The following is a 24960-nucleotide window of genomic DNA, read 5'->3' on the forward strand; positions in this document are numbered from 1 at the left end:
AGCCTGACGCCTGCTAATTTCAGACGATAGGATTGGCCTGCAAAATCTATATGCTGACCAGTGAATGACGCAAGGAGCCGTTTGAATTCAACGGATACTTCCAGGTTCAAATGATTGCCGCATCAGGAATTCACTATAAAAGGACAAGTGCTTCACTTGGATCCTTTGCCGAAGTACAAAAAGAAAAGAGCATACATACAAAGCACATTCAAACAAGAAAAAAATCTTCCACCAAATTTCTATCTCTGTGTAAAAGCTAGATTGAATTTGTATTCATCTAAAGTGTTCTTCATCTAGAAAGAACAAGTTTGTATAATTTGTAAAATTGAGAGAGTGGTGCTGAGTACTCGGTTTTAGTACTTAGTGGTAGAGAAAATCTGAGTGTTTGGTTATAGCGCTCAGTAGGAGTTGAGTAGACGAATAGAGGAAGGTACTCTTGCATATTCAACTGCCTTGTAAACGGTTTGTGCTCTACCTTTAAAGAGCTCAGTATTGGATTGAAAAAGCCCGGAAGGATTCTGGGGACTGGACGTAGGCGGTGAGGCCGAACCAGGATAAATCTGCTGAGTAATTTCTAACTCTCTCTCTCAATATATATATGTATGTGTTGCTTGTTTAAATTACTCAGGATATAAATTGTATAAGCTGACACTGAGTAATAAGAGTGCTGAGTTGGAAGCTGACCTAAGTGTTATTTCCCAACTCGCAAGTAAAATTGTTTTAGTCAGCACCTGACTAAAGCTGTCCTACATCTCTCTCGGTCGTGCTGACCAAAACTAAGTTAAGTAATTTAAAGATTTGATTAAGTCAGCATAATTAAGCGAAAAAGTTACATTAGTTCCTAACCCCCCCCCCCCCCCCCCCTTGGAACTAATTACACGGGACCAACACGTTGCACCATCAATCAAACCCGGTTCAGCAGCCACCAATCCAATCACAACAACCATCGGTCACCACGGCCACTCAAACCCTATTTTCTCCATTAGTTCTTGCTGCCCTAGCCGCCTATCAGGCAGCCGAAGCCAATAATAAACAACAGGTTATTTCTGAATCCAATACTTCACCGTTTCTTTACAATACCCAATTAACCCGTGATCCCTCTCCATCTTTTTTCTCCAATTCGTTTCACAATACTGTAGATGCACCTTCAAATAATTTTAGACCTAATTTTATTCCTTCCTCAAATCCTCCTATTTTAACCAATCATGTCTATACAGAACCTGTTTCTACCCCTGTCAATCAACCACGACAACCACCCACAAACATCACCATTAACATCAAATTAACCCCACACAACTACAAAGCATAGAGAATGTCCATGGAATCCACCCTCAAAACCTATCATCTTTTTTCCCATATTACCAGTTCAACACCTCCTCCACCTCAATTTATCTCTAGAACAGGTTTTGTAACATCTGTTGCGGATTTAATCATAAATCCATCTTTTTCCCAATGGGATTATTTAGAAAATATGGTTAGGACTTTGCTCCTAAATTCCATCACCGAAGAGGTTTTTCCTGATATTGCATATCTAAAATATTCACATGACATTTGGCTAGCTTTGGAAGATGCCTATGGGCTTATTAGATGAACTAAGCAGTTTCAGTTAGGAGTTGAACTACATGAGCTTGAGCAATGGGGGATGTCAGTTACTGCATACATGCAAAAAGTGAAGTCTATTCTTGATGATCTGGCTGCCTCGGGGAACCCTTACCCTCGACACTTACTACCGTCAGTTCTTTACAAGGGTTTGGGAGAAGAGTACCGCTCTACTGTTCAGAATCTTGTCACTCAGCGCGACACAAACATCAACTATCAGGAGATTTTGAACAATTTGAAAACAGTTGAAGGCATGATCCAATCAACCAAAAAGACTACTATGCTTCAATCTGATGGTATACCAGCGCACCGAGAAGCTAATGTATCCACCATGGAAACAACACAATCAAAGAGGCAGAATCCAAAGAAGAGAAGAAGTGGCAAGTGTTACAATTGTGGTGATCCAAGCCACTAGGCTGATAAGTGCAAAAGACCAAAGAACAATTCACAGTCAAACTACAATCCTGGACCACAAGCACACATGACGTGGCAACAACCACCAAATCCATTCATGGGTCCTAATCAGTCGTGGTATCCTGACACCGGAGCAACAAACCACATGACGGCAAATCCAGCTCAACTTCAACAAATACAGCCATATCCAGGATATGACACGGTTCAGTTTGGCAATGGTCAAGGTTTGCAAATTTCTCACTTTGGAAATTCAAATATCAATAATTTGAAAATCAATGATGCCCTACTTGTTCCTAAGCTCACCAAATCTTTACTATATGTTCAAAAATTTACCCGTGACAATTCATGTTTCTTTGAATTTTGGTCTAACCATTTTCTTGTGAAGGACCAAACAACTGGAGAAATCCTGTTACGAGGCCCGAGTAAAGATGGGCTTTATGTGCTTACACCCACCCCGAAGGAGGCGCTAGTAGGAGAGAAGGTGTCTTTTGAAAGGTGGCATGCACGGCTTGAACATTGTCAGAATCAGACAGTCAGCACAGTTCTCAAAGGAAACAATTTATCCTCTTCAAAGTCAGTTAGCAATTGTTCTTTTTGTCCATTAGGCAAACTTGCTAGAAGCTCTTTACCCTCTATTAGTCGCTCTAGCACATTTATTTTTGAGAACTTACATCTGGATGTTTGGGGACCAGCTTTAGTTGTTTCTTGTCTTGGTCACTGTTATTTTTTAATAATCATTGATGAATTCAGTAGATTTGGATGGGTTTTCTGTTTAAAGAACAAAAGTGATGTTTTCTCAACCTTTTGTGATTTTTATGCCATGATCTCTAATCAGTATAGTGCAAGAATATTTATTCAGATCTTGGGGGAGAATTTCAAAAACTACAACCTTTTTTCAAACGACATGGCATTATACACAAAATTGCGTGCCCTCACACTCATGCACAAAATGGTATAGCTGAGAGAAAAATTAGACATGTCGTTGACACTTGCCTTACTTTGTTAGCCAATGCATCTCTGCCTCTCAAATTCTGGAACTATTCCATGATCCACAGAATTAAGCTGATCAACTATCTACCCACCAAAATATTGAACAACAAATCACCCTATTTCCTGTTTTACAAGAAACAGCCTGCCTATAAGGCATTGCGCATCTTTGGCAATGGTATTTATCCTCTTCTTCGTCCTTACAACCAGCACAAATTTGATTTCCGTTCTAAGTTATGTGTCTACATTGCTCCATCGAAAAATCATTCTGGGGATATTTGTCTTGAGTATGCCATCGGACGCATATACATCTGCAAATTCGTGCAGCACAATGAAGAAGTATTTCCTGCATCAACAGTCACTGCATCATCACCTTCATCTAGCAACTTGGGGGTAAGCACATCTTGTCAACTACCATCTTTACTCGGCCCGTATCCAGGTAATTTCTTTAATCCCAATCCTATATTATCTCCTTCTAACTTGGTTCCATGTTCCCAACCAATCACACCTGTCCATTCTGGGCCTCATCCTGGTACCCCAATTATTCCCCCTGACTCTGAAGCAACAAACACTGCTTCACTAGCTCCACGCCAATGTTTGTCACCAATAGTCACGGCTGCATCAACACCAGTTCCTCAGAATGACCCCACCACACCAGTTGATTCTGTGGGCATAAACACACCGGAGATATTGATTGCAGTACCTCAAGAAGAGCATGCCATGCCATAAACACAGTCTCCTCATGAAACTGCACCACCTGCTCATGTTCCTACTACAAGACCCAGACCTTATAATGCATCAATGATTGGTCCACGTCAACATTATATGCAGCTTCGACAGTCGTCTCTTCACTCGAGGGGACGGTTTGAGGGACTTCTAGCTACACATCCAAATGGCACAATGGACCGCACGTGCTTCAGCAAAGCCAACAAACAGCCCGAATGGCGCACGGCAATGTCTGACGAGATTCAAGCTCTTCTTGACAATGGCACCTGGCAACTTGTACCAAGACCACATGATCAGCATGTCATCACCTCTAGGTGGCTCTTTCGTACAAAGAAGAAGTCAGATGGAACCATTGATCGATACAAAGCTCGTTTAGTAGCACGGGGATTTACTCAGAAAGCTAGGATTGACTACAAAAAGACATTCAGTCCAGTAATCAAGGCTACAACCATTCGGTCTGTCTTTGCCATTGCAGCAGCAAACAACTGGTTCATCAATCAACTGGACGTCTCTAATGCGTTCCTTCATAGAAACTTATCGGAGACAATCTATATGGAACAACCGCAGGGTTTTCAGGATAGTGACCGACCGGATCATGTCTGTCTTCTCAAAAAGAGTCTTTATGGATTAAAGCAAGCACCGCAAGAATGGTTCATACGGCTTCGCACATTCCTCCTCTCACTTGGGTACAAGATGTCACAGGCTGACAACTCTCTGTTTATCAGACGCACCGACACTGAAAAGACTTACATTTTGTGCTATGTTGATGATATACTCATAACAGGTAACCACCATGCACACATCACTAACACAATTGCAGCCATTAAACATGAGTTTTCCATTCACAATCTTGGTAAGGCATAATACTTGCTAGGAATTGAGATCAGATATGAGAAGGATGGCATTCACCTGTGTTAGGCCAAGTATGTGGCTGACATCCTAGACAGAGTAAAGATGATTGACTCTAAACCAACACTGACTCCCATGGCCACCACGCCAACACTTTCAAAAGAGCTAGGCACTAGTTTAACCTCTGGAGATGAATATCGAAGCATTGTGGGAGCACTTCAATACTTAACATTCACTCGTCCTGACATTGCATTTGCAGTTAACAAATTATGTCAATTCCTGCACTGTCCGACTGATGAGCACTGGAAAGGAGTCAAGAGGTTCTTACGCTACATTCAAGGCACATCAGACTTTGGGATAGTCATGTCCATCAAACCAATATATCACATTCATTGTTACTCCGATAGTGATTGGGGAGGGTGTCCTGATGATCGAAGATCCATGGGTGCTTTCTGTGTCTATCTTGGATTCAGCATTGTATCGTGGCAGACCCGCAAGCAACCAACAATAGCCAGATCCTCCACAGAAAGTGAATACAAGGCAGTAGCAAATGCCACGGCAGAACTTCTATGGTTCAAATCACTTCTCTCGGATCTGGGCTTTCCTTTACCCACCCGGTTCAGTTATGGTGTGACAATGTTGGAGCAATTTATCTCACTTCAAATCCAGTTTTTCATGCCCGTACGAAGCCCATTGAGCTAGATTATCACTTTGTTCGCGAACAAGTTCACAAAGGATTTCTCAGCATCAGATTTATTCCAACCGATCATCAAGTTGCAGACATACTCACCAAGCCGCTAACTCCTGCTCGTTTCACGATGCTACACTCTCGCCTCTTTGTTCGTGCCCGCCATCGGCTTGAGGGGGGGTGTTAGAGATAATGTTCTATTATCTCTGTAAATAGATTCTTATCTAGTTAAAGTTTCAATTTGTCTATATACCTAGCTAGGTAGAGTTTCAATACTATTATATTTGTGTATTGTATTTCTATACAAACTACGATTGGCTCACTATAAATACAAGGCCTCTGAGCCATAATCACTAAGGTGATTCAAATCAATATTGTGCCTATTACTTATCTCTCTCTATCTCCATATTATTCCTGTATATCAAACTATACATTCAACAACCGTTAGATCTAGATTTATTATAATCTTATGGTAGAGATTAAAATCATACCAAAGCTTAGATCTAAAAGGTTTATATCTAATAGTTACCCACAAAATTCAGTCAGTCAGTCAATCAAGCTACTTGTGAACAATGTGGTATATAGTAACTATATATAAGAAATATTCTACTACTTTCTATTTACATTGAGAAGGTAATTCTAAACATCTGAAATATGAAGTTGTGAAAATTGGACATATTAACATCTATTAAGGGAATCGTACTGGACCCATTGCTAAACATAACGTCATTAGTAATACTATATTTGTAACGGACTCATAGGCGTACCATTACAAAAAAGATTATTTGTATTGGTTTTTATAAAATCACGTTATAAATTATAACTGGTCCAATCCATCTTACTAGACTTTTGTAACGAGTGCAGTTCGCGTGCAACAAAAGATATATTTTTTAACAGGCACAATTCTTGCACGTTATAAATAGCTTGGTCAACATACAATTGACCAAGTATTTCTAACGTTTTCATTAATGTTATTTTTAAAAAGCTAAATTTATCATGCGGTAAATATATTTTTTGAAATTAAAAATCCTCTTAAATTTACGCATAGGATGTGCTTTTCATGCATTGCATTGGCAATTGTTTATTTCTCTTTGTTTTGAGCGAGACCTTTCAAATTCTACAGCTTAGAATTTCATAATATATTTACGCAAGTTCAAGAGGCTAACTAAACATTTTATGCAAGTTTAGGGGGCTATCGAGACACTTTGAAAGTTCAGGGGGCCATTCAACCTTTTTGGACAAGTTCGGGGGGCAACTGATGTATTAAGCCTATATTTAAACTTTACCTTTGATGATACATATTGGTCCTGTTTGACAAATTGTTATTAGCTACATATTGGTCCTGTTTGACAAATTGTTATTAGCTGTTAACTGATAGCTGATTATATTAGCTATTAGTTGATTTGACTAGTGGATTGTGTGAAATTGTTTGGTAAAACTTAGCTGATTGTTAATATTTGTTTGTGTAAAATGACAAATAAGGACATGGTAAAACATTTATTTGGGATTAAAGAATATTAATTAGGGAGTAAAAATGTCTATAAAAAGAGATGGAGCAATAAGCTAATTGAAAAAACTCATAAAATGAGCGTTTTGAAAATTACTTTTTTGGATCCTATAAACTCTTTCAAACCTCTCTTCCCCTAACACCACTATTACTAGTCAAAACCTTTAATGTGGCTTAAACCTCTATTTTTTTTTTTTTCAAAAAGCTTGTTACCAAAACATTATTATTGAACCATTTAACCAATAAGTATAAGTTGGTAGTTAAAGTACCAGAATAGTTTTTATTAAGAATTTTTGTCATAATATTCTATATGTTCCTAATTTTCTTTAAACACTCTTACATAAACGGTTGTAGTTTTGTTGGTTAGCCAAAAAAATCTAAAGGTGATCTAGGATTATCTATTATGATGATAGTTAAAAGACTAATGTTCGCCTACCTCGTAGGAAAATGACCATCATTGTAACACAAATTGATAATTATTCGAAAGAACCTAGAAGAGAGAAGTAAAGTTTTAAAGATGAAAATTTGTTGAGAAAGACTCAAAATTCTAATTTAACTTTTTAGTTTTGAAGTGATTTAGCTATATAGTAAAACCTCTATATAGGAATACGATTGGGACCAGACTATTTGTATAACAATTGGGAGGTTATTACTAAATAGAGTTTGATAATAGAGGTTATTATCAAATTGGGACCGCGTTTTTTTTATAACAAAATAGAGGTTATTCCTATATAGAATATTCCTATACAGAGGTTTTACTGTAGTTTGAGGGCCCGTTTGGTTGCTCCTTTTCATGCTCCTGTTTGCCCTTTCATTTTAAAAAGGAGAGTTTTAGGTGTTTGGTTAGTGAACACCTCTTTGCCTTTTAAATCTGAAAAGAAGCATTAGGTGTTTGGTTAGTGATCTCCTGTTTGCCTTTCATACCTGAAAAGCAGCCTTTTACAAAAGCAGAGAATCTCTGCTTTTTGGAAAAGCAGTTTTTTCCAACAGCAAACCGTAACAGCAAACGGCAACATCAAACAGCAAACCGTAAGAGCAAACAGGAACAGCAAACAGTAGGTAAAACAAACAGACCCTAAGAAAAGAAAGATAAAGTAAATGTTTAAAATTGTAATTTTGAAAACTAAAAAACATAGGCATACGATAAATATGATACTAAATAAACTTAATTCTTAAATTTTTTATTTTGATGTCACAAACAGTAAAATTGGTAATATCAACTTAAAATTTCTTGATTTATTTAGCACTTATTGGTAGGTGATCTGTAAATTCCACTATAAACCCTCATTGAGATCTGTGGTTTGCCCTGACCTTGGGAGTGGTAGACCTACCTTTACCTAAACTTTTATGTTACCAAAAAAACTTAAAATTTCTTGATTTGTAAATGAAAATAACTTCCATAGTCTATTTTTAACCAAAAAAAAAAAAAAGAAGATAAGTATCCATCTGCAGTGAAACCTTTTTTTTTTTTTTGTATTTAAACTTTCTAATTACGATCTGTTTGGTGAAGTTAATAAATCTATGCAATATTAATTAATTTTCAATTTCAATTTGAATTAGTGTTTAAAGCGTTTGTATTTATTTCTCTGAATTGGAATTGATGTTGCATGTGAAATTCTTTCCAATGAAAAAGGATAATATAAATAAATATATAGCTTAGATAATGATTACACATATTTATGTCCCTCCAACCTATTTTTTTAATTAAATACCAATAAATATCACATATCTCTTTGCCCTTCACTATATCATACAAAATTAATAAATAAAATTTCAAATCGACAATATATTTGCTTCAATATAACTTTTCTAAGTTGGAACATAAATATTAAATAAAGACCAGACATGAAGTTAATTCCTTTATTTGACACTCTAGTTCTTATTCATAAATTTGAAAAATATAAAATAAAAAGTGAATTACTTATCATATTCAATAAATATATATTTATAGGTTAATGAAGGAAGAGAGGTGGGTCGAGGTTTGCAAAGAAAGAAACAAAAATTCAATCAAATCCATGTTTCTAATGTACTCAAAATTCAACAAATTTAAATGATTTTTTTTTTTTTTTTACCAAATTCAATTCCAATTCCAATTGGGAAACAACTCATTCAACCACTAATAAAATTTGGCCCCCTCCCCTTAATGCCATCTATCCATGGACCAAATATATATTTATTGGGGTTTTTTTCTAGAATTCAATTGAAAAGAAAAATAAACATAAGAAAAATTCTTTTGAAATTTAAATAAATTAGAATTATTTATTTTGGAAATGTAGAATTGTATGACCCACAAAAGAAAAGAAGATATAAAAATGAAATAAAATTATTGAGAGTGGTAGATTGATTGATGACAAATTATCCACAGATCCCTATATTAATTATTGAGGGGGAAAATGATTATTTTGGACTTCCTCTTTGGCTTGCTTTTGAAACTAAAAGAACCATTGAATTGAATTGAATTATATATGTCTGATTTTAAATAGAATAGTATATATTATGTGATTTTGTTCATTAAATAAATCATTCCCCTATTAATTAGTTAGTTGCAACTAACAACTGATTTTCTAACTCATAATACTATCTTTTGTGTGGTTGCAAAACTTTTGTTAATAAACCACATTTAATTAACTTCCTTTGTAGGGTATGCAAATATTAGCACCAGAAATTTTAGTATATACCCGACACACTAATAACGTGGTGTGTTGGATGAATAATTTAATGACACGATACATATTTTAGAATTTATGTATGATAGTATATAAATTAGAATTAAAAGACAAAAAAAAGTTTCAAAAAATGGAATATTAAACACCACCCTAGCTCTAAGTTATATATTTTGGCTAGATGGACTTCACCAGCCCGTCCAGTAGGATTCTTCATCCAAATACATTAATAAACATAAACAATTTCAAACATGTTTATCATTATACCTACGAATTGTAGCTTGGATGATACCATGAATTTGTAGAAAAAATAAATCAGATTAAATACATTAAGGGTGGGGAGCTATATAACTGTAGCTAATTTTTAATCAGGATTATCTCGTTAAGAATACATAAGTTTAAACAAAAATAAATGAATGAATATTGCATTATATTTTGTGATATATTAATTGAGTGGTAGGATCTCTAACCACTTAAGTTAGAGATATAATGTATCCAGTAAATTTGAATTGGAGGTACTATCTAAAAAAAGTAGCTAAATCATTTCAAACCGATTGATCGGAACTACATATGTATATATACACTATACAATGTAGTACAGTGGTACTTATAAAAAAAATTATGTTTTTATATACTAGAAAAATATGTTCTGTTATAACATCCTTAATTATTAAATAAGAAAGGAAAAAAAAGCGGCAACCGTAATTTCCATACGACAGAAACGATGCTTTTATAATTTTCCTGTAAATAGTCCTTTTTTTATAAAAAAAAAAATCAGTATTAGAATTTCATAATTATAAGGATGAGGTCAATTTACCTCTATTATTTTGGGAAGTATAGATTTATCCATACATATAAAATTTAAACATACTGGTTGATAGTTATTTAACTGTTGTATCGGATATTCCAAATAAATTTGTTAATAAACCGAATTAGTTTTATAAAAAAAATTGTTCATCATTGTTTAGGGGGACTAGAAAAAGCCCATACAACACCCAGAGAGACAACTTGAAGAAAATCGAAACAGGATCCCGCTTTCAAGTGCTTAAACGAGGCCAGTACGGTCTAGACAGCTTTGTTTTTTTAACACTGTTTATTTGTAATTATTAATAACAGAATAAATATTTAGACACTTATATAACAATCAAACTAACTATATAACAATTAAACTAACGTTGTCAAAACAAGTAAAAAAAATTACATCCCTTTGTACTTTAAAAGTAAACTACACTACTCCAATGATAAAAGCAAATTTTGACTTATCCCTAATTATAAAAGTTAGGAAGTAAATTCATTGTTTTCGTTGCATCTTATCAGCAACAAGAATTGGATATGAGAAAGGCAAAAAAGCAAGTCCGGAAATGAATTGCTCCAGAAAATCATTAAACTTGTGCAATAGTAATCCACTAGTATTAGCTTTACTAATGATTAGGAAGCAATAGATTACATTAAACTTGTGCAGGCTTCATCATTAGTTGCGGTCTTCCTAAATTGACCACAATATTAACACTCAAATCAAATAATTAAAAACATTTAATTAACAGTGGTCAAGAGCTAGGCTGAAAAATGAGACCTCAAGTCGTTCTCAATATGAAAGCAATGATCACGGGATTAAACCATACAAAGAATCTTCATCATGTTAGGTAATAGGTTAGTAAAAGGAGAAATTTCAAAAGAATACAAAACTTTCATCATGCAATGCAATCAAAATCTAATTTTATATATCATTTCTTCCCATCTTTTGACTCCCTGTCTCTTTCACTTCTAAGTAAATAAATACTATACATTATATTTTATTGATCAAACGCTAATTACATTTATAAATGACATGCAAGGAATATTCTTTAGAACAAATGCTGCTCATTCTCCCATGTATATAGTACATACTCCTTTCCCACTCTTCAAGTGCCCTTACCCTTGCTCCAATGGTTTATTTATAGTACACACAATTCAACTGTTGCTAACTAGTTTAACCTTTCTCAACATAACCCTTCTTGGGGGAAAACGATAAGCTGTACCTGTCAACATTAATAATTAGCTTAAGCATCTTAATAACAATGTCAATATATGATTATTAGGAAAGACATCAATCAATGTTGAAATAAAAGGAAAAATAAATAAAAACAAATATTACAGAGAGAAACGCAGAAATAAACGAAAATATGCATTAATTGATGGGGTCACTGAAAGTCTGAAAAGGTAAGTGTAAAAGGGGAAACATAAAAATCTCTTTTGATAGAAAACATGGATAAATTAGTACATGGATAGCTTAAATTTTTTTGACACACATCAACCCTCAAATTTGATCTAACCGTCCGTTATAGAACCAATTGAACTAAAAATGATAGTTAAAATCTACTTCATATTAATATCTACATACCACCACACACGAATACCCACTGGGCTTGAAGTGTGCACAGCACATGCCCATATTATCATGTCCTGCAATTAAATCAACAAATGGAGCTAACAGGAATCGAACCTAAACCACTTAGTCAACCTGACTATAATACCATACTATGGAACCAATTGAACTACAAGTTTAAAGCTTAAACTTTTAGTTCATTGGTTACATGACACTATCAAAATCAAACATTATTGCCCATGAGCTTTGAAAAGAAAAAGTGGTTGTTTAGAAAAAAAGAGAGAGCTTTGAAAATGGTAATTTGAAAAATAAAAAAATAAAAAAAAATGTGGTTCAATAGGAAATATATAGTTGTAAATAATTTTAATTCTTGAATTTTTCCATTTTTGAGGTAAAAATAGTCATTTTATTAGTAAATGCAAAATTCAAGGGCCATAGTGAAAATAAAGATAAAATTCAAGGGCATGGATAATAGTTACCCCAAAAAACATCATAGTAAAATTTTAGAAGGATCCTGGTCTATATAGAACCAAGCAATAAAAAATGAACACAAAAAGATGAAATTCTATAATGATCCGGGTCCATATAGAACACACCAATGAAAAATGAACACGTACTCAGTGTATTGTTTATGTATTCATTTCAAATTGGTTGGGGTTGGGGACAGAAACCTTTAAAATATTAATCTTCCATTTTGTGTCAGTCTTTAGCTTCTGTAAAAATCTGCCCAGGTTTGCCTATGTCTGCCACTGATGAGTGATGAACTGGGTAAATTATCGTGTACCAAAACCACAGAACTAAAATAGAGAAGAAAAGGTAAAAAAGAATCCATCTTTAAAAACGTATCTACATTAAAAAAATAAAAATCCAACCATCAGTACCCGATATCCAATTAAACTACAAAAGCCAAGTGGCCTTTAACCTTATTGGAAAAAGGAATGAGCATTTCTGGGTTAGAGAGAGAGAAAAACTATGTCCAAAATTCAGTTGTTGCATAAATAATTACCAATCACAAGTGCGCCATGCCACTAACTCCCAAAACAATAAAATTAGAAAAATTCTTTTAATTTTTGGGTACAAACTATCCTATCACATGTCTGCAAACATCAACACATAGTGGTAACTTTTATTTAAAATTGCAGTTTCTCACTTATCCAAAGATAGCTACTAAAGATGAAGAAAATGTGACAGTCAATCAGTTAAAAGCTTTAATCATAAGTGTTACCTCATCAAGTCTGGATGGTCCTAATCATAAATGAAAAGTCTTGGTCTGGTCTAGTCTAACATTTCTGCTGCTTCAGCTTTCAGGTCGGTCCAAATAGTAGGCATTCTTCCTTTTCTCGTTTCTTTTACCTGTATGCACTCATGCACCCTTTGGGCCCCGCACGTAAATTTTCTGCATGCAAATTACCCTAACAGTGACAATGGCTCATTCATTTACCTTAGCTACACCCTGCAACTTTCAGCTTATGTGGTTGCGGTCCAAAGCTGCATCATTGTTCAGCCATAAATAGAAAAGTTCATGCATAGGTCACATTCATTTTCAGGAAAAGTTATAACATTAACTCTCACATATCATGCAGGAACAAAAGAATAGATTTACAAATTCTCGGGATAATTTTAAATTAATTTCAATAATAAAAAGATTTAATGGTAGTTGGTGATTGCTATTTCTATTGGTAAATAAAATTATTCAGCATATGAGAGATTGCTACAGAGGTCTAAATAAAGTCCCCTACAATTATTACCACAAACATATAAACATGTTGACAATAGTGACTATTGAATAGTCACAAGGCAGATACATGGTTTATTCAGAAGTTGTGCAATAATAGAGAATCATATAATCTGCAACCTAAGTTTTCTGATATGGTAAATGAGAACTTACACATGATAATGAAATATTATGGACAATGACAGAGCTACTTGTTGACTTGATGACCAGGCCCTATATCCCACATTTGTGAAAGAGCTATAATTGACATTTGACAGCAAACCTAAAAGCTTTTCTGTCTGAAAACTATTGCAAAGACAGCTTAGCATTGGCACATGACATGATGAATCTCAGTAAAGCATATATAATTGGCTGTTAGCGGCTGGACCAGTTCTTTTCTCCAAAAGAGTTTGGAGCTGATCTCTAAGACATGCATGCAGCTGTTTAGCAAATAGACAAACTGCAACAATAAATTTCCACAGCTGGGATAAAAACCAAATTAGTAATCATCCATATCAACCCTCACTCTGAACCTAAAAGGAAAAAAGGCTTCATATTCAAAAGTTCAATATCCATGCTACAACAACCTCTACACTGGTGGGGTTGACAAAGACCATCCATCCCCAGTTTCAACAGGAATATAATATTAATTAATCTAATGCAGTGTGAACACAATCACAATTCAAATTCAAAATGCCATATGCATCTCCTTTTCAGTAACAATAATCACAAACCATGTCAAACTCTATTTCCACTAAGGCAAAAAATAAATAAACATGTATCATGGCATTATTATTTTATTCCCCTTGATGCCAACAGATGTCAGTATCACATGTTAGCTATATGAACTGAAGCAAAAAAAGGGGGGGGGGCTCAAACTCTTTTTGCCCGATGTGCTCCACATTTTCCATCATTATACTATACCAATGATGGAACTAACCAATTTGGGTAATCAATGTCAGCAACTCAGCGCTAACCTAGCAAGTTTACAATGTCTCTTTCCAAATTGCTTTCAAGAGTAGGTCATTAATCAATCAACTTTACCTTATCGGATAAAGCTTATCACATGCTATCAATATCCAAAGAAAAAGCACACATTGCAACAATAATTGTGATTAACACGCCCTTTAAGTTGACTATTTACTAGAATAGTAGCCACAAATAGAGGGATACTATCATGGAAGTGTACCAGTGTCCATGTATTGCAATACACTACGCGAATCAAATAAATTCCACAAACAGAAGTGTCCAACCTAACAATTCTACAAATAGTTAAACAAGGAAAACGGTTCATAATAATAATTCTCTAAATTTTCTGTCCTTGTGGCAATGAATTACAATTGACAACAGAGTCCCTTCCTAGAGCAAGTCCGCCTCTATACAGCAGTAAGAAAAATTCCAGTGAAATAATAAGTGGCTGCCACAAGGGACACAAGTCTTTAATACTTATGAGTAAAACATTTATTAGAATGAATCTTGCTGTCAATCCGCAGTGCAATTTTACCAGAACTGGGCCTGGGCTCAGCATCACAATTAGGATAAGCAAAAACTGGTGACCTTTCTTATCATTTACAGGACAAGGCCCACAATGTTTCTCTAAATGATCACATGAAGATCCGAGGCCTCCACTAAACCCATTTATGCAGAAGTGTTGCAGAGTCTGCAAGTGATAGGAACCATTGGGTCCTAGATGATTTCTGCGTCAGCACATAGCAGAGAAAAGACAGGATTTACCAGCAGCAGATTGCACATGCTTCTATTAAAACAATAGAACAATTTACTAGAATAGCTAAAACAAAAAGCCCAAAGTAAGACACCTTTTAAGGACTTCATATCATATTTAATCAAATTGAGAAACCAGAAACTCAGATTTTTTGTGACTGTCAACATTACATATTATACAAATTGGAACAAATAATCAGTGCTCAGTCACTTTTGCCAAAATCTGTAATACACAAGTAAGAATCAAAATAGCAAAGTTGTTTGCTCCAATATTTAATGTGTTTAATGATCATTGAAACAGTCACCCAAATTTTTTGGGTTTCATTCAATAAAAAGTGATATCCTAAGCGTGAATCTGATATGTGGAGATTTGAGAATGTCCATCCAATATGTTGCAAGAGAAACATCTCCTATTGCCTGCACCCCAAAGCACTTAACTTCTACCTTGGCCAACTCTCAGATAAAGCAAGAAGCTGCATATAGGGAAAAAAGAAAATATTGTTTAATACTTTTATTTTTCCTTCTAACTAATCTGGCAACCCAAAAATCATTATGTTAAAAAATCCCAAATATATACCTTAAAGAAGAGAACCAGTTACGGAAGACATTTACTTTCTAATACCGAAGCGCACACAACAGACTCCTTTTTCTTACATACAAGTTCAATTTTTTTGAAAAGAAACAAAGAAAAAGAAGATTACCATATGGTGGAGAATGACGATCCTCCTATAATACTCAACAAAACAACAACAAATGAAAACATAAAAACAAAGCTGAAAAGCAAAGCCTTCCAATTAAAATTGGCGTAGACTTGAAACCACCCCAAAAGCTACGGAAGCATATATACACTGCACAAAGAGGGCAAAAGCAGCTTTTCAAACAATAAATTGAAGGCAAGCTATAATTTTTTTTTTTAAATGCATTTCTTTACATCTCAATTGTAGCATGAAGAACATAACCCCAATGAACTTCAGCATCTCCGAAAATTTGAACACATCCAATATGATCCTAAAAAAAATGCCCGAAGGGGCAATTTCCAAATTGTCCATGTCAGGTTTGCACTTCAAAGTTTACAAACAGATAAAAATGACTCTAGGCACACCCAATATGCTCCTAAAAAACTAAAGGGAAATTTTCAATTCATAGAAACATGCGAGTGGAATCTGGACTCGCACATTGTACTCCTAAAATTTGAAGAACAGATGAATTCAAAATTGTCGAATGAACTTTCACTGTGCTTATGTTATAACACATAACACATCAATGAAGAGATAAGGCCTCAGCAGTACTGTAAAGAGATTAGAATCTAAATAGATAAACTAGCAAGGAAGCACTGAATTAAGGAGTTATTTATTGAAAATTCAATTCAAGATTGGAATTCATAACCAAGAGATCAAGACCTCAAAATCTATACAAGAACAGCAAAAAAAACAGAGAAAATGAACCACATCTCACAGTGCCAGCCCCTTTTCCATGCTTCCAGACCAGACCCAGAATTCCCAAAGCTACCATCTACTCCTTAAATAACTACCCTTTCCTCTCTCCCTATTTCCCATCCCAAGGTATAACAAACCCTGTCCATTCGCACCATGAGGCTCACTATTCCTTCTAGAATAAACCTTCCACACCTTGGGTTGACGAGGCTTTGTATCATATCCCTTGCAGTTTCTGTTAAGGCCATTATAGAAGCTGGACCATAGACTATTGGGAGTTCAAGACGTAAAGGAAGCCAAAATCAGCTCACGCAGTGAATGAGGGAATGGGCTGGAAGTGAGATAAGGACATCGACAATGTAACAGCCTGAGCTATTTGTGGAGAAAACCCTTTGCGCTCTGGGCTGAAATCAGTCCGTCTTAACCTGACTTCGAAGCTCTGAGACTAATCTAATTCCTTCAAATCATTTCTGGCGCTGAACTCATGTGAATTTGTGAAACAGTGAATTCTACATTAGTCAACATGCACTAAAAACATCATGTATAAGTTCTTGATTCTATCCATGATGATATATTTGATTCATCGATTACACAATGGTTAAGATAGAAGGCATGACAAGGACAATGGAGGTTGCAATTTGCAAATATACCAATGTGTGATCTTCCGGCTTTCCCTGCTGCACATTTTAAGGATAAAATATTCATATATTACAAGAGAAGATGAAAGCCAAAGTCCTTGACTAACCAAATTATTGATCTCAGAGGTTATTTCTCGCTCTTTTGCATAATAACCAGTTGGATATATAAACTAACAAGCACAAATAAATAAAGGCTTGCTACCATGCAAAGGAATCCAAAAGAGACTGAATAAAGTTAAGCGACATATCTGCTTATATTCTATTCAGTGACATGGATACATAAAAATTATCAGTCGATCACAAACAAACTCTCCTCTTACTCATAGAGATAGATTGCTCGTCCCATCACTCAAAGCAATGAACATGAAATTTCTCAGTTCTTCAACCACCTTACTGTTTTTAATTGCCGAAGTGCTAATAGCTACCACACTGGGACTGCTAGTTACAAAATTCTAACAATTGTACAGTATCCCATTACAATACAAACAAAGCATCCATGCACTTAATATTTTAAAGGTTATACGACATCATGAATCCACTGAACAAGAGGCCCTAAGGATGAGTGGCATCTTTGAACATAGGCATACACAGGAATACAGGAAATATGCAGATTACCTTCATACTTCATCTGCTGTAAACAATGTGTGCCTGATCTCATCCTTAATCTATGTTGAATCCCTCTCAGCAACTTATGATTTGGTCTGACTGAACATTTACTAGAAACCCTTTCATTGTAGTATTTATCCATTCAAGTGCAAGATACAACCATATGTTAGGCTGGGCAGTGTCTTCTAATGTTTCATGTTTATAACAGGCGAAAGAACGCAACTAACAGTTACTCCGACCCCCACCATGCTTTCACTAACTGTTACTCCACATAATTTCTCTCGATAAAGATTGTCAGTGTAACAATTTTTGTTGTTTATCAATTGGGTTTGTTTTCTAATTCTAAAGTTGCTAAAACAGTGAAGTTTCAACCTAAAATCATCCAAGCTCTATATAGGCAAGACAACATCTAAATCAGGCGATATGTCGATCCCCTTATCATAAGTGTGAAAGTAAATCCATAGTACGTAGTTAAAGCCACTTCGGAGTATTAGTCAGACATTAATCAGCCAGTCTGTTCAATTTTTTCCTTTGCTAACTTGCAATTTTTCATATTTCCACTACAAGAAGTAAATGCTAAGGTAATACTATTGCATAATTAGCTCAATAATATCCATCTGGAACATTGAAAACAGGCATACAAACCCTGCTTTATTTACCTCAAAAAATTCTCAAATTGCAGGAATCGAAATGCAATGAGACCTTCAAAGACGCCCAAACACGCTCCAGCCAAAACGTCAAGAAAAAAATGTCTGCCGAGTAAAACCCTGGAAAACGCCGTCATTATCGCCCAGGCACGAACCACCAACACCAAACTGCTCACCAATTTGGGGTCATCCCCGACAATCCACCGGTCAACGAACCCGCCACCAGCTCTCAACTCCACCAAAGCCGCCGCAATCGCGTCCGCTGTTAGGGAAACCAATGCAGCTACAAAGAAAACACGAGAGGCGTGGCCGCTAGGGAAGGAGAAGTTGTCAGCAGAAACGACAGCCGACATATGAGGGTTGTAAGGAGGGCGACGTCGACGGAAAATGATCTTGATGAGGCCAACGAGGGCTAGGTCGAGGAGGAGACCGAAGAGGAGGGAGGAAAAGAAAGGGAGAAGGGAGGAGGGAAGAGGGGAAAGGCAAAGAGCAAGGGTAATAGGGAAAGAAAATCGGAAATCGGCAGAGAGTTCAAGGACGAGGAGAACGGAAGAGGGAAGGTATGAATGGAAAAGAGAGTGAAGAAAGTATGATAAATCAGTATCAAATTTCAAGAGTTGCCGTAGGGGTGGAGGTGGTGGGACGGCCACCGCCATGGCGGGGACAGTGGTGGAGATCGGGGATTAACGGTTTCGATGTGGCGGTTAACTGTACACTTGGTAACAGTTAAGCCGTACACGAAAGAAAACAGGAATGTAAAAGAAAGGGAAAAAATACCAGTTCTATTTTCCTTCTGATGAACAAACCATTTGCATTATAGCAAAACATAAGATATTCTCACAAAGAAATACAAATAAAAGATGGAAAATTTTGGATAAGAATTTCCATTTAAGAAAAAAAAATCATCTAATTTGTTTTTGATATTTAAAAGTTTAGGTAAGGGTAGGTCTACCCACTCCCAATGAGGGCTAAATTTTAACGGAATGGGGAATCGAACCTCAAACCTGTCAAGCAGAAACGTCTCACCACTCGGACCAACCATCATTAGCAAAATCATCTAATTTGTTAAATTAAGAATAATAAAATTTGTTTGACAATTTTCATTAATAAATTCCAAATTAGTATAAAGACAATATCTATTCTATAATACAAATGATACGATTAACTAAACATTATAATAAACCTTCATTGTAATGAGTATTCCATTACAACGCCCATTGCAGCATATTAAATAGAGCCTTAATTAAAGTTATAATACAATACTTCAACGATATGATTTTGAAATTTTTGCAAAAATTATGTTATTAAATTCAAAATGTGAACTTGTGTAAAATTTTCATGAGCTAAAAATACATAAAAGAATTAAATAAATCTTTTTAAAAAAATACATTCTATGACTAATTTAGAAATAGTAAAATATCTTACTATTTCCCTTGCAATTGTCTCGTGGCTTTGGCCGAGTGGTTAAGGCGCTTGCCTACTAAGTAAGTGGGGTTTTCTCGCGTGAGTTCGAATCTCACAGGCCACGAATCCTTGCAATATTTTTTATATTATTCTTTAATTCCATTGATTAATTGCACAATGATATTAACAAGGGTATCCAATTGAACCCTTACAATCCTCACCATGCTTTCTATTTAGCTGGTTTTATTGTCTTTTGGGCATCTTTTTCTAAATTTCCAATTGAGCCCTTATCATTTTCTCCATCATCAACTGGTTTTATTGTCTTTTCAGCAAGTTTTCTAATTGATTTCGTATGTTGTCCCTGGAGTTTCTGAAAAACTGCTCCTCATTTATCTAAAACGACATCGTTTTTAAAGTCCCTTTCAGTAAATTAGACCTTGGTAGGGTTGCATTCTCTTTACTCCACTCATTCCCTATCATTTTCCAGTTGCTTCTCTTATCTTCTTCCCTCCCTAAACTGTCGGTTCTCTCATATCTCTTTTCCCCTTTTTGCAGCCGATATACATGATTTAATCGTCTAGCTTCTTCGGTTTCAGATTACTTTCCCATGTCATTTCGTAAGATTTAAGCGGCTCTAAATCGATGTTAAATTCGTTGTTGTATCAGGCATCATTTTCGGATCGCCTCTTTCCTCTCAACAGTAAGTTTTCTCCTCCGATTACAGTTGCTGTTATTTTTTCCAGTGGTTTCTAGGTTCAAGAGTTATCTTTCCCTCTCTATGTCGAGCTTAGTATATGATTTTCGATGAACCCTTTTGTTTAGACAGCTGCTATCATTTAAATCCATATCATTACACTCTTTAATCCTTCAAATGATTATGTATTATGATCCTTCGATTTTCAGATTGTAGCCCGCCTTCAATCCTTTTCTGCAACTCCAAGAACCTGCGACTCCAAGAACGGGTATTTAAGTACGGTTCAGGTATGGTTTTATGTAGCTCTAATTTTCATTGCTTTTCACTTTTCTTTTTTTCCCAGATATGTTTATTTAGTTTTTTGATTAATGATATTTAGCATGTATTTTCTTATAAATAGTGAAAATAGAACCATTTCAAAGGTTGAAATACACAGATCTATGAGCTCTTTGTTTCTTTTCTTAGAGTCAAATTGAAGCCTTTATGTGTTACATGCTAAATTTGTATTAAAATATGCTTAAATTACAAGGAGGCTACTAGAAAATATGATAAAAGTTTTATTTATATTTGTAAAATCATGTCATGGATAATAGGAGTAACATGTGTTCATGCTTTTGGATTTGGGTGAGATATTTGGGGAATTTAGTCAATTAGGTTATGACTTATGGAAATTTCTCATTTTAGTTAGTAGGGAAGAGAATTGAAGGTTTTGATTTTTTCTTGCAACTTTCAAATCTGGTGCTTTCGTTTTTTATTATTTTGCACTTTTTGAAGTTCATATGCATCTTAATTTATTTGTTTCAGTATCGATTAACCCTCATGTTTAAGCTGTAACGCTGATTCGATGTTAAATTCTTCTAGCTTCTTCGGTTTCAGATTACTTTCCCATGTCATTTCATAAGATTTTATAAATAAAGAGGTCGAAAAAGCGGCTCTAAATCGATGTTAAATTCGTTGTTGTATCAAGCATCATTTTCAGATCGCCTCTTTCCTTTCAACAGTAAGTTTTCTCCTCCGATTACAGTTGCTGTTATAGGTAAATTTCATAATTTTTCCTGAAGTAAAGCATTCATGGGAGGTCATATAATGTTGAATATGCAATTTTTACTCTAAAAGGTTTTAAGATTGTCAATTTGATTGATGAATAAGGTTATAGAGTTATTTAGGACAGTTATGTGTTTTATTAAATCACATGTTTTTCTGAAATTAAAGAGATTGTTCTTTAATTCTATTATCAAATCATAACGCTTATTATTTTTTAGCATAAGGTACCAAAATAGGTCTACGTTTTTTTAGTGAAGTATCAATTTAGGCTCCACGTACAAAATAGCACCAATATAGGCTCAACGTTAAAAAAATGTCCAATTTAGGCCTCGATAATATCCCTTATTTCAAGATAAGAATAAAGAATAAAGAATATTTCAAGCTAGGACCAGGTTAGAAACAATGATTGAAAGTTTTGGAATTTTCGTTTCTTCTCTATTTTGGTTTTTCTGTTTTATATGAAAAAATATTATTACTAGATTTGCATATGTGCCCCAATTCACTGTACCATTTTTTTATGAAATTATTGCCTTTTCATGTTTATATTGCGAAAACCAAATGTTTGGGATTTCTGTTCTAACGTTGGATATTTTGCCATTCGCGTTTTAATGGAATTGTTTCATGAAATAATGTAGTTCCTTTCATCAGGCTGTATCACTACTAAGGAACTGGAGGCTGTGATGCGATCATTGGGTCAGAACCCAACTGAAGTAGAGCTACAAGACATGATAAATGAGGTGCAAGTGTTTTTCTATCCATCAATCGTGAGTTTGGCTAATTCTTTTCACAAATACTTGAGAAGTTTTCAATCATGTTTTGAGAAGTAATTGATAACACACGGTTACAATCTCAGGAAACGAATTTGAGAGGGCAGATGGAGCAACTTCAATGGGAAATGTATGAGCTGAGAAAAAGCAATGCAAGCCTGCTTGGAAATGCAGACACAAATGCACAACTCCGTCGAGGAAGTAGCAGTTCAACCAGAACGAGGTGAGCTAGATAATGAAATTCTGTTAAAAAAGATAAAAAAATTTAATGCTTTTGGCTGAAATTGTTATTATTTACTGAATGAGCAGCAAACTATTTGATAAAAAAAAGGAACTCCAATGCTGCATCTGCTATGATAAGCAAGCCGACACATTTTTTTATAGGTAAATTTCATAATTTTTCTTGAAGTAAAGCATTCATGGGAGGTCATATAATGTTGAATATGCAATTTCTACTCTAAAAGGTTTTAAGATTGTCAATTTGTTTGATGAATAAGGTTATAGAGTTATTTAGGACAGTTATGTGTTTTATTAAATCACATTTTTTTTTTTTTGAAATTAAAGATATTGTTCTTCAATTCTATTATCGAATCATAAAATTTATTATTTTTTAGGATAAGGTATCAAAATAGGCCTACATTTTTTAGTGAAGAATCAATTTAGGCTCAACGTACAAAATACAACCAATATAGGCTTAACGTTAAAAAAGGTCCAATTTAGGCCTCGATAATGGAATGATTCACGACGTTTATATTATTCCATTAAGTTCTTCCAGTTGTACGTGGAGTGAGAAATCAAAACTTAACGGAGTAATAGGAATGACGCGTCCACTCTGTTATCGATGTCTAAATTGATACTTTTTTTTAATGTTAGCCTCATACTGGTTCTATTTTATACGTGAAACCTAAATTAATATTTTTCCAACACCATAGTCCTATTTTGGTATCTTATCCCTTATTTTTTTTATAAACAATGTTTATATAAATGGTGCAGAATAGAGAAAAAAACATTTGTTTGTTATAATAGTGTCGGTAATCGATTTAATTTATTAATATAAGGGGTGAAATTGTTTTCACTGTCGTTATAGGTCAAATTGTACCATTTTAGACTTTATGTTGGCTCTAACCGTTAGAGGTTATTTTTACACCTTATTTCATTTTATTTATCTATTTTCATTAAAGTCATACATGTTTTTACTAATAAAAAGAAAAAATTGTCATTGTTTTTTTTTATTATTAGTGAAATAATTAATAATATATATATTTGTGTGTATAACTACAAAATGAATAAGGTATTTACTACAAAAAAAAATCTGTTATTATAAAAATTTAATATATTATTGCATTTTTAAAGTTTTTTTCTTAATGTATAACTTATTAATAATGGATTCTAAATAAAGTAAGCATTCAATTTAATTGATATGATTTAATAATTTAGTTGTGTATAGAAACTCAATTACATGTTTTTGAAACTTAATAAACAAATATTCCATAACCAAGGAAAAAGTTTAAAATGATATTATTTATTTATTTTTTAATAATTGAATTTAAAATAGTTTGATATTTAACGTGGATTGTATTTAAACAGGTATATGTTTAATAATTTAATTTAATTTTTTTAAAGCAAGCATTTTTTTCAATCATACAAACAATAAAAAAAAATTAACATTTAATATGAGTTCAGAAATTGTAAATGGTGCAGATAATTAAATAATATATAGTTGAAAAATAAATAATTCAAACATAATTTTTGGTCAGTTTTACTTTTATATGGTCTTACTTTTTTTTGAGTTTTTTTTACTTTTTAAATTTCTTAACAACCGAATTATAGAAAAGATATTATTTAATATGATTGAAAACAAATTTATTTATGAAAATAGAAAAATAAATAAAAATGAAAGTTTAAAATAAAAATTTCAAATTCAATAAGCATTTTATTTGGAACATTTTTTTTTCAACCCACAATACATTTTTTAAATAATTTAGTAATTATTGAATTAAAAAGAAAATATGTATTTAATGTTATTGATATAATTTGATCATTTATTTAGCTATTAAATAAATTAATATAGAAACAGTATTAATCCTCATTTATTTTTAAAAAATTAGAACTACAAAAAATTCAAGCCTTCAAAAAAGTTTTTTTTGAATCACAAATATTTTTTCTTTCAATTAAATATATATATATATATAATTACAAAATAACAAGGCATCTATTATAAAAAAAAATCTATTATCATTTCTATAGATAATTTTTGATATATTATTACATTTTTAAATTTATTTTTTTAGATTTTATAACTTATTAATAATAGATTTTGAATAAAGTTATAATTTAAATGATATGGTTTAATAATTTAGTTGTGTATTGAAAATACAAAAAAAATAATAAAAAAACTCAAACTTTATTGTATGTACATTTTGAAATCCATGACATATTTTTTATAAACAATATATATTTGTTTCATTTAGTATTTTTTTTTAAAAATATTTA

The 24960-nt window shown here is 33.8% G+C and overlaps 1 protein-coding gene and 1 non-coding gene across 6 annotated transcripts; one reads left to right on the forward strand and one right to left on the reverse strand.

The window, feature by feature from the left end:
• Positions 1 to 11147: 11147 nt before the first annotated feature.
• LOC136210556 (probable lipid phosphate phosphatase beta) lies at positions 11148 to 19390 on the reverse strand. 5 transcript variants are annotated; one of them, XR_010678116.1, is made up of 3 exons: positions 18571 to 19389; positions 13024 to 13286; positions 11148 to 11445 (listed from the first exon to the last, which is right to left on the reverse strand). XR_010678116.1 is itself a non-coding variant. In XM_066001874.1 (3 exons), the coding sequence occupies exons 1-2, from the start codon at positions 19212 to 19214 to the stop codon at positions 13241 to 13243; spliced, it is 690 nt and encodes a 229-aa protein (XP_065857946.1). In that variant the 5' UTR covers positions 19215 to 19388; the 3' UTR covers positions 13156 to 13170; position 13240. The 5 variants fall into 5 exon arrangements, 3 of the variants coding, with proteins under 3 accessions (XP_065857946.1, XP_065857947.1, XP_065857945.1); XR_010678115.1 differs by having other exon boundaries at positions 11148 to 11451; XM_066001874.1 differs by lacking the exon at positions 11148 to 11445 and having other exon boundaries at positions 13156 to 13170; positions 13240 to 13286; positions 18571 to 19388.
• Positions 19391 to 20004: 614 nt separating this feature from the next.
• Positions 20005 to 20086, forward strand: TRNAS-ACU (transfer RNA serine (anticodon ACU)). The gene has a single exon. It is a non-coding gene; the product is annotated as a tRNA-Ser (tRNA).
• Positions 20087 to 24960: the final 4874 nt, after the last annotated feature.

Source organism: Euphorbia lathyris, chromosome 1, assembly GCF_963576675.1.
Source record: "Euphorbia lathyris chromosome 1, ddEupLath1.1, whole genome shotgun sequence".
Lineage (NCBI taxonomy): Eukaryota > Viridiplantae > Streptophyta > Magnoliopsida > Malpighiales > Euphorbiaceae > Euphorbia > Euphorbia lathyris.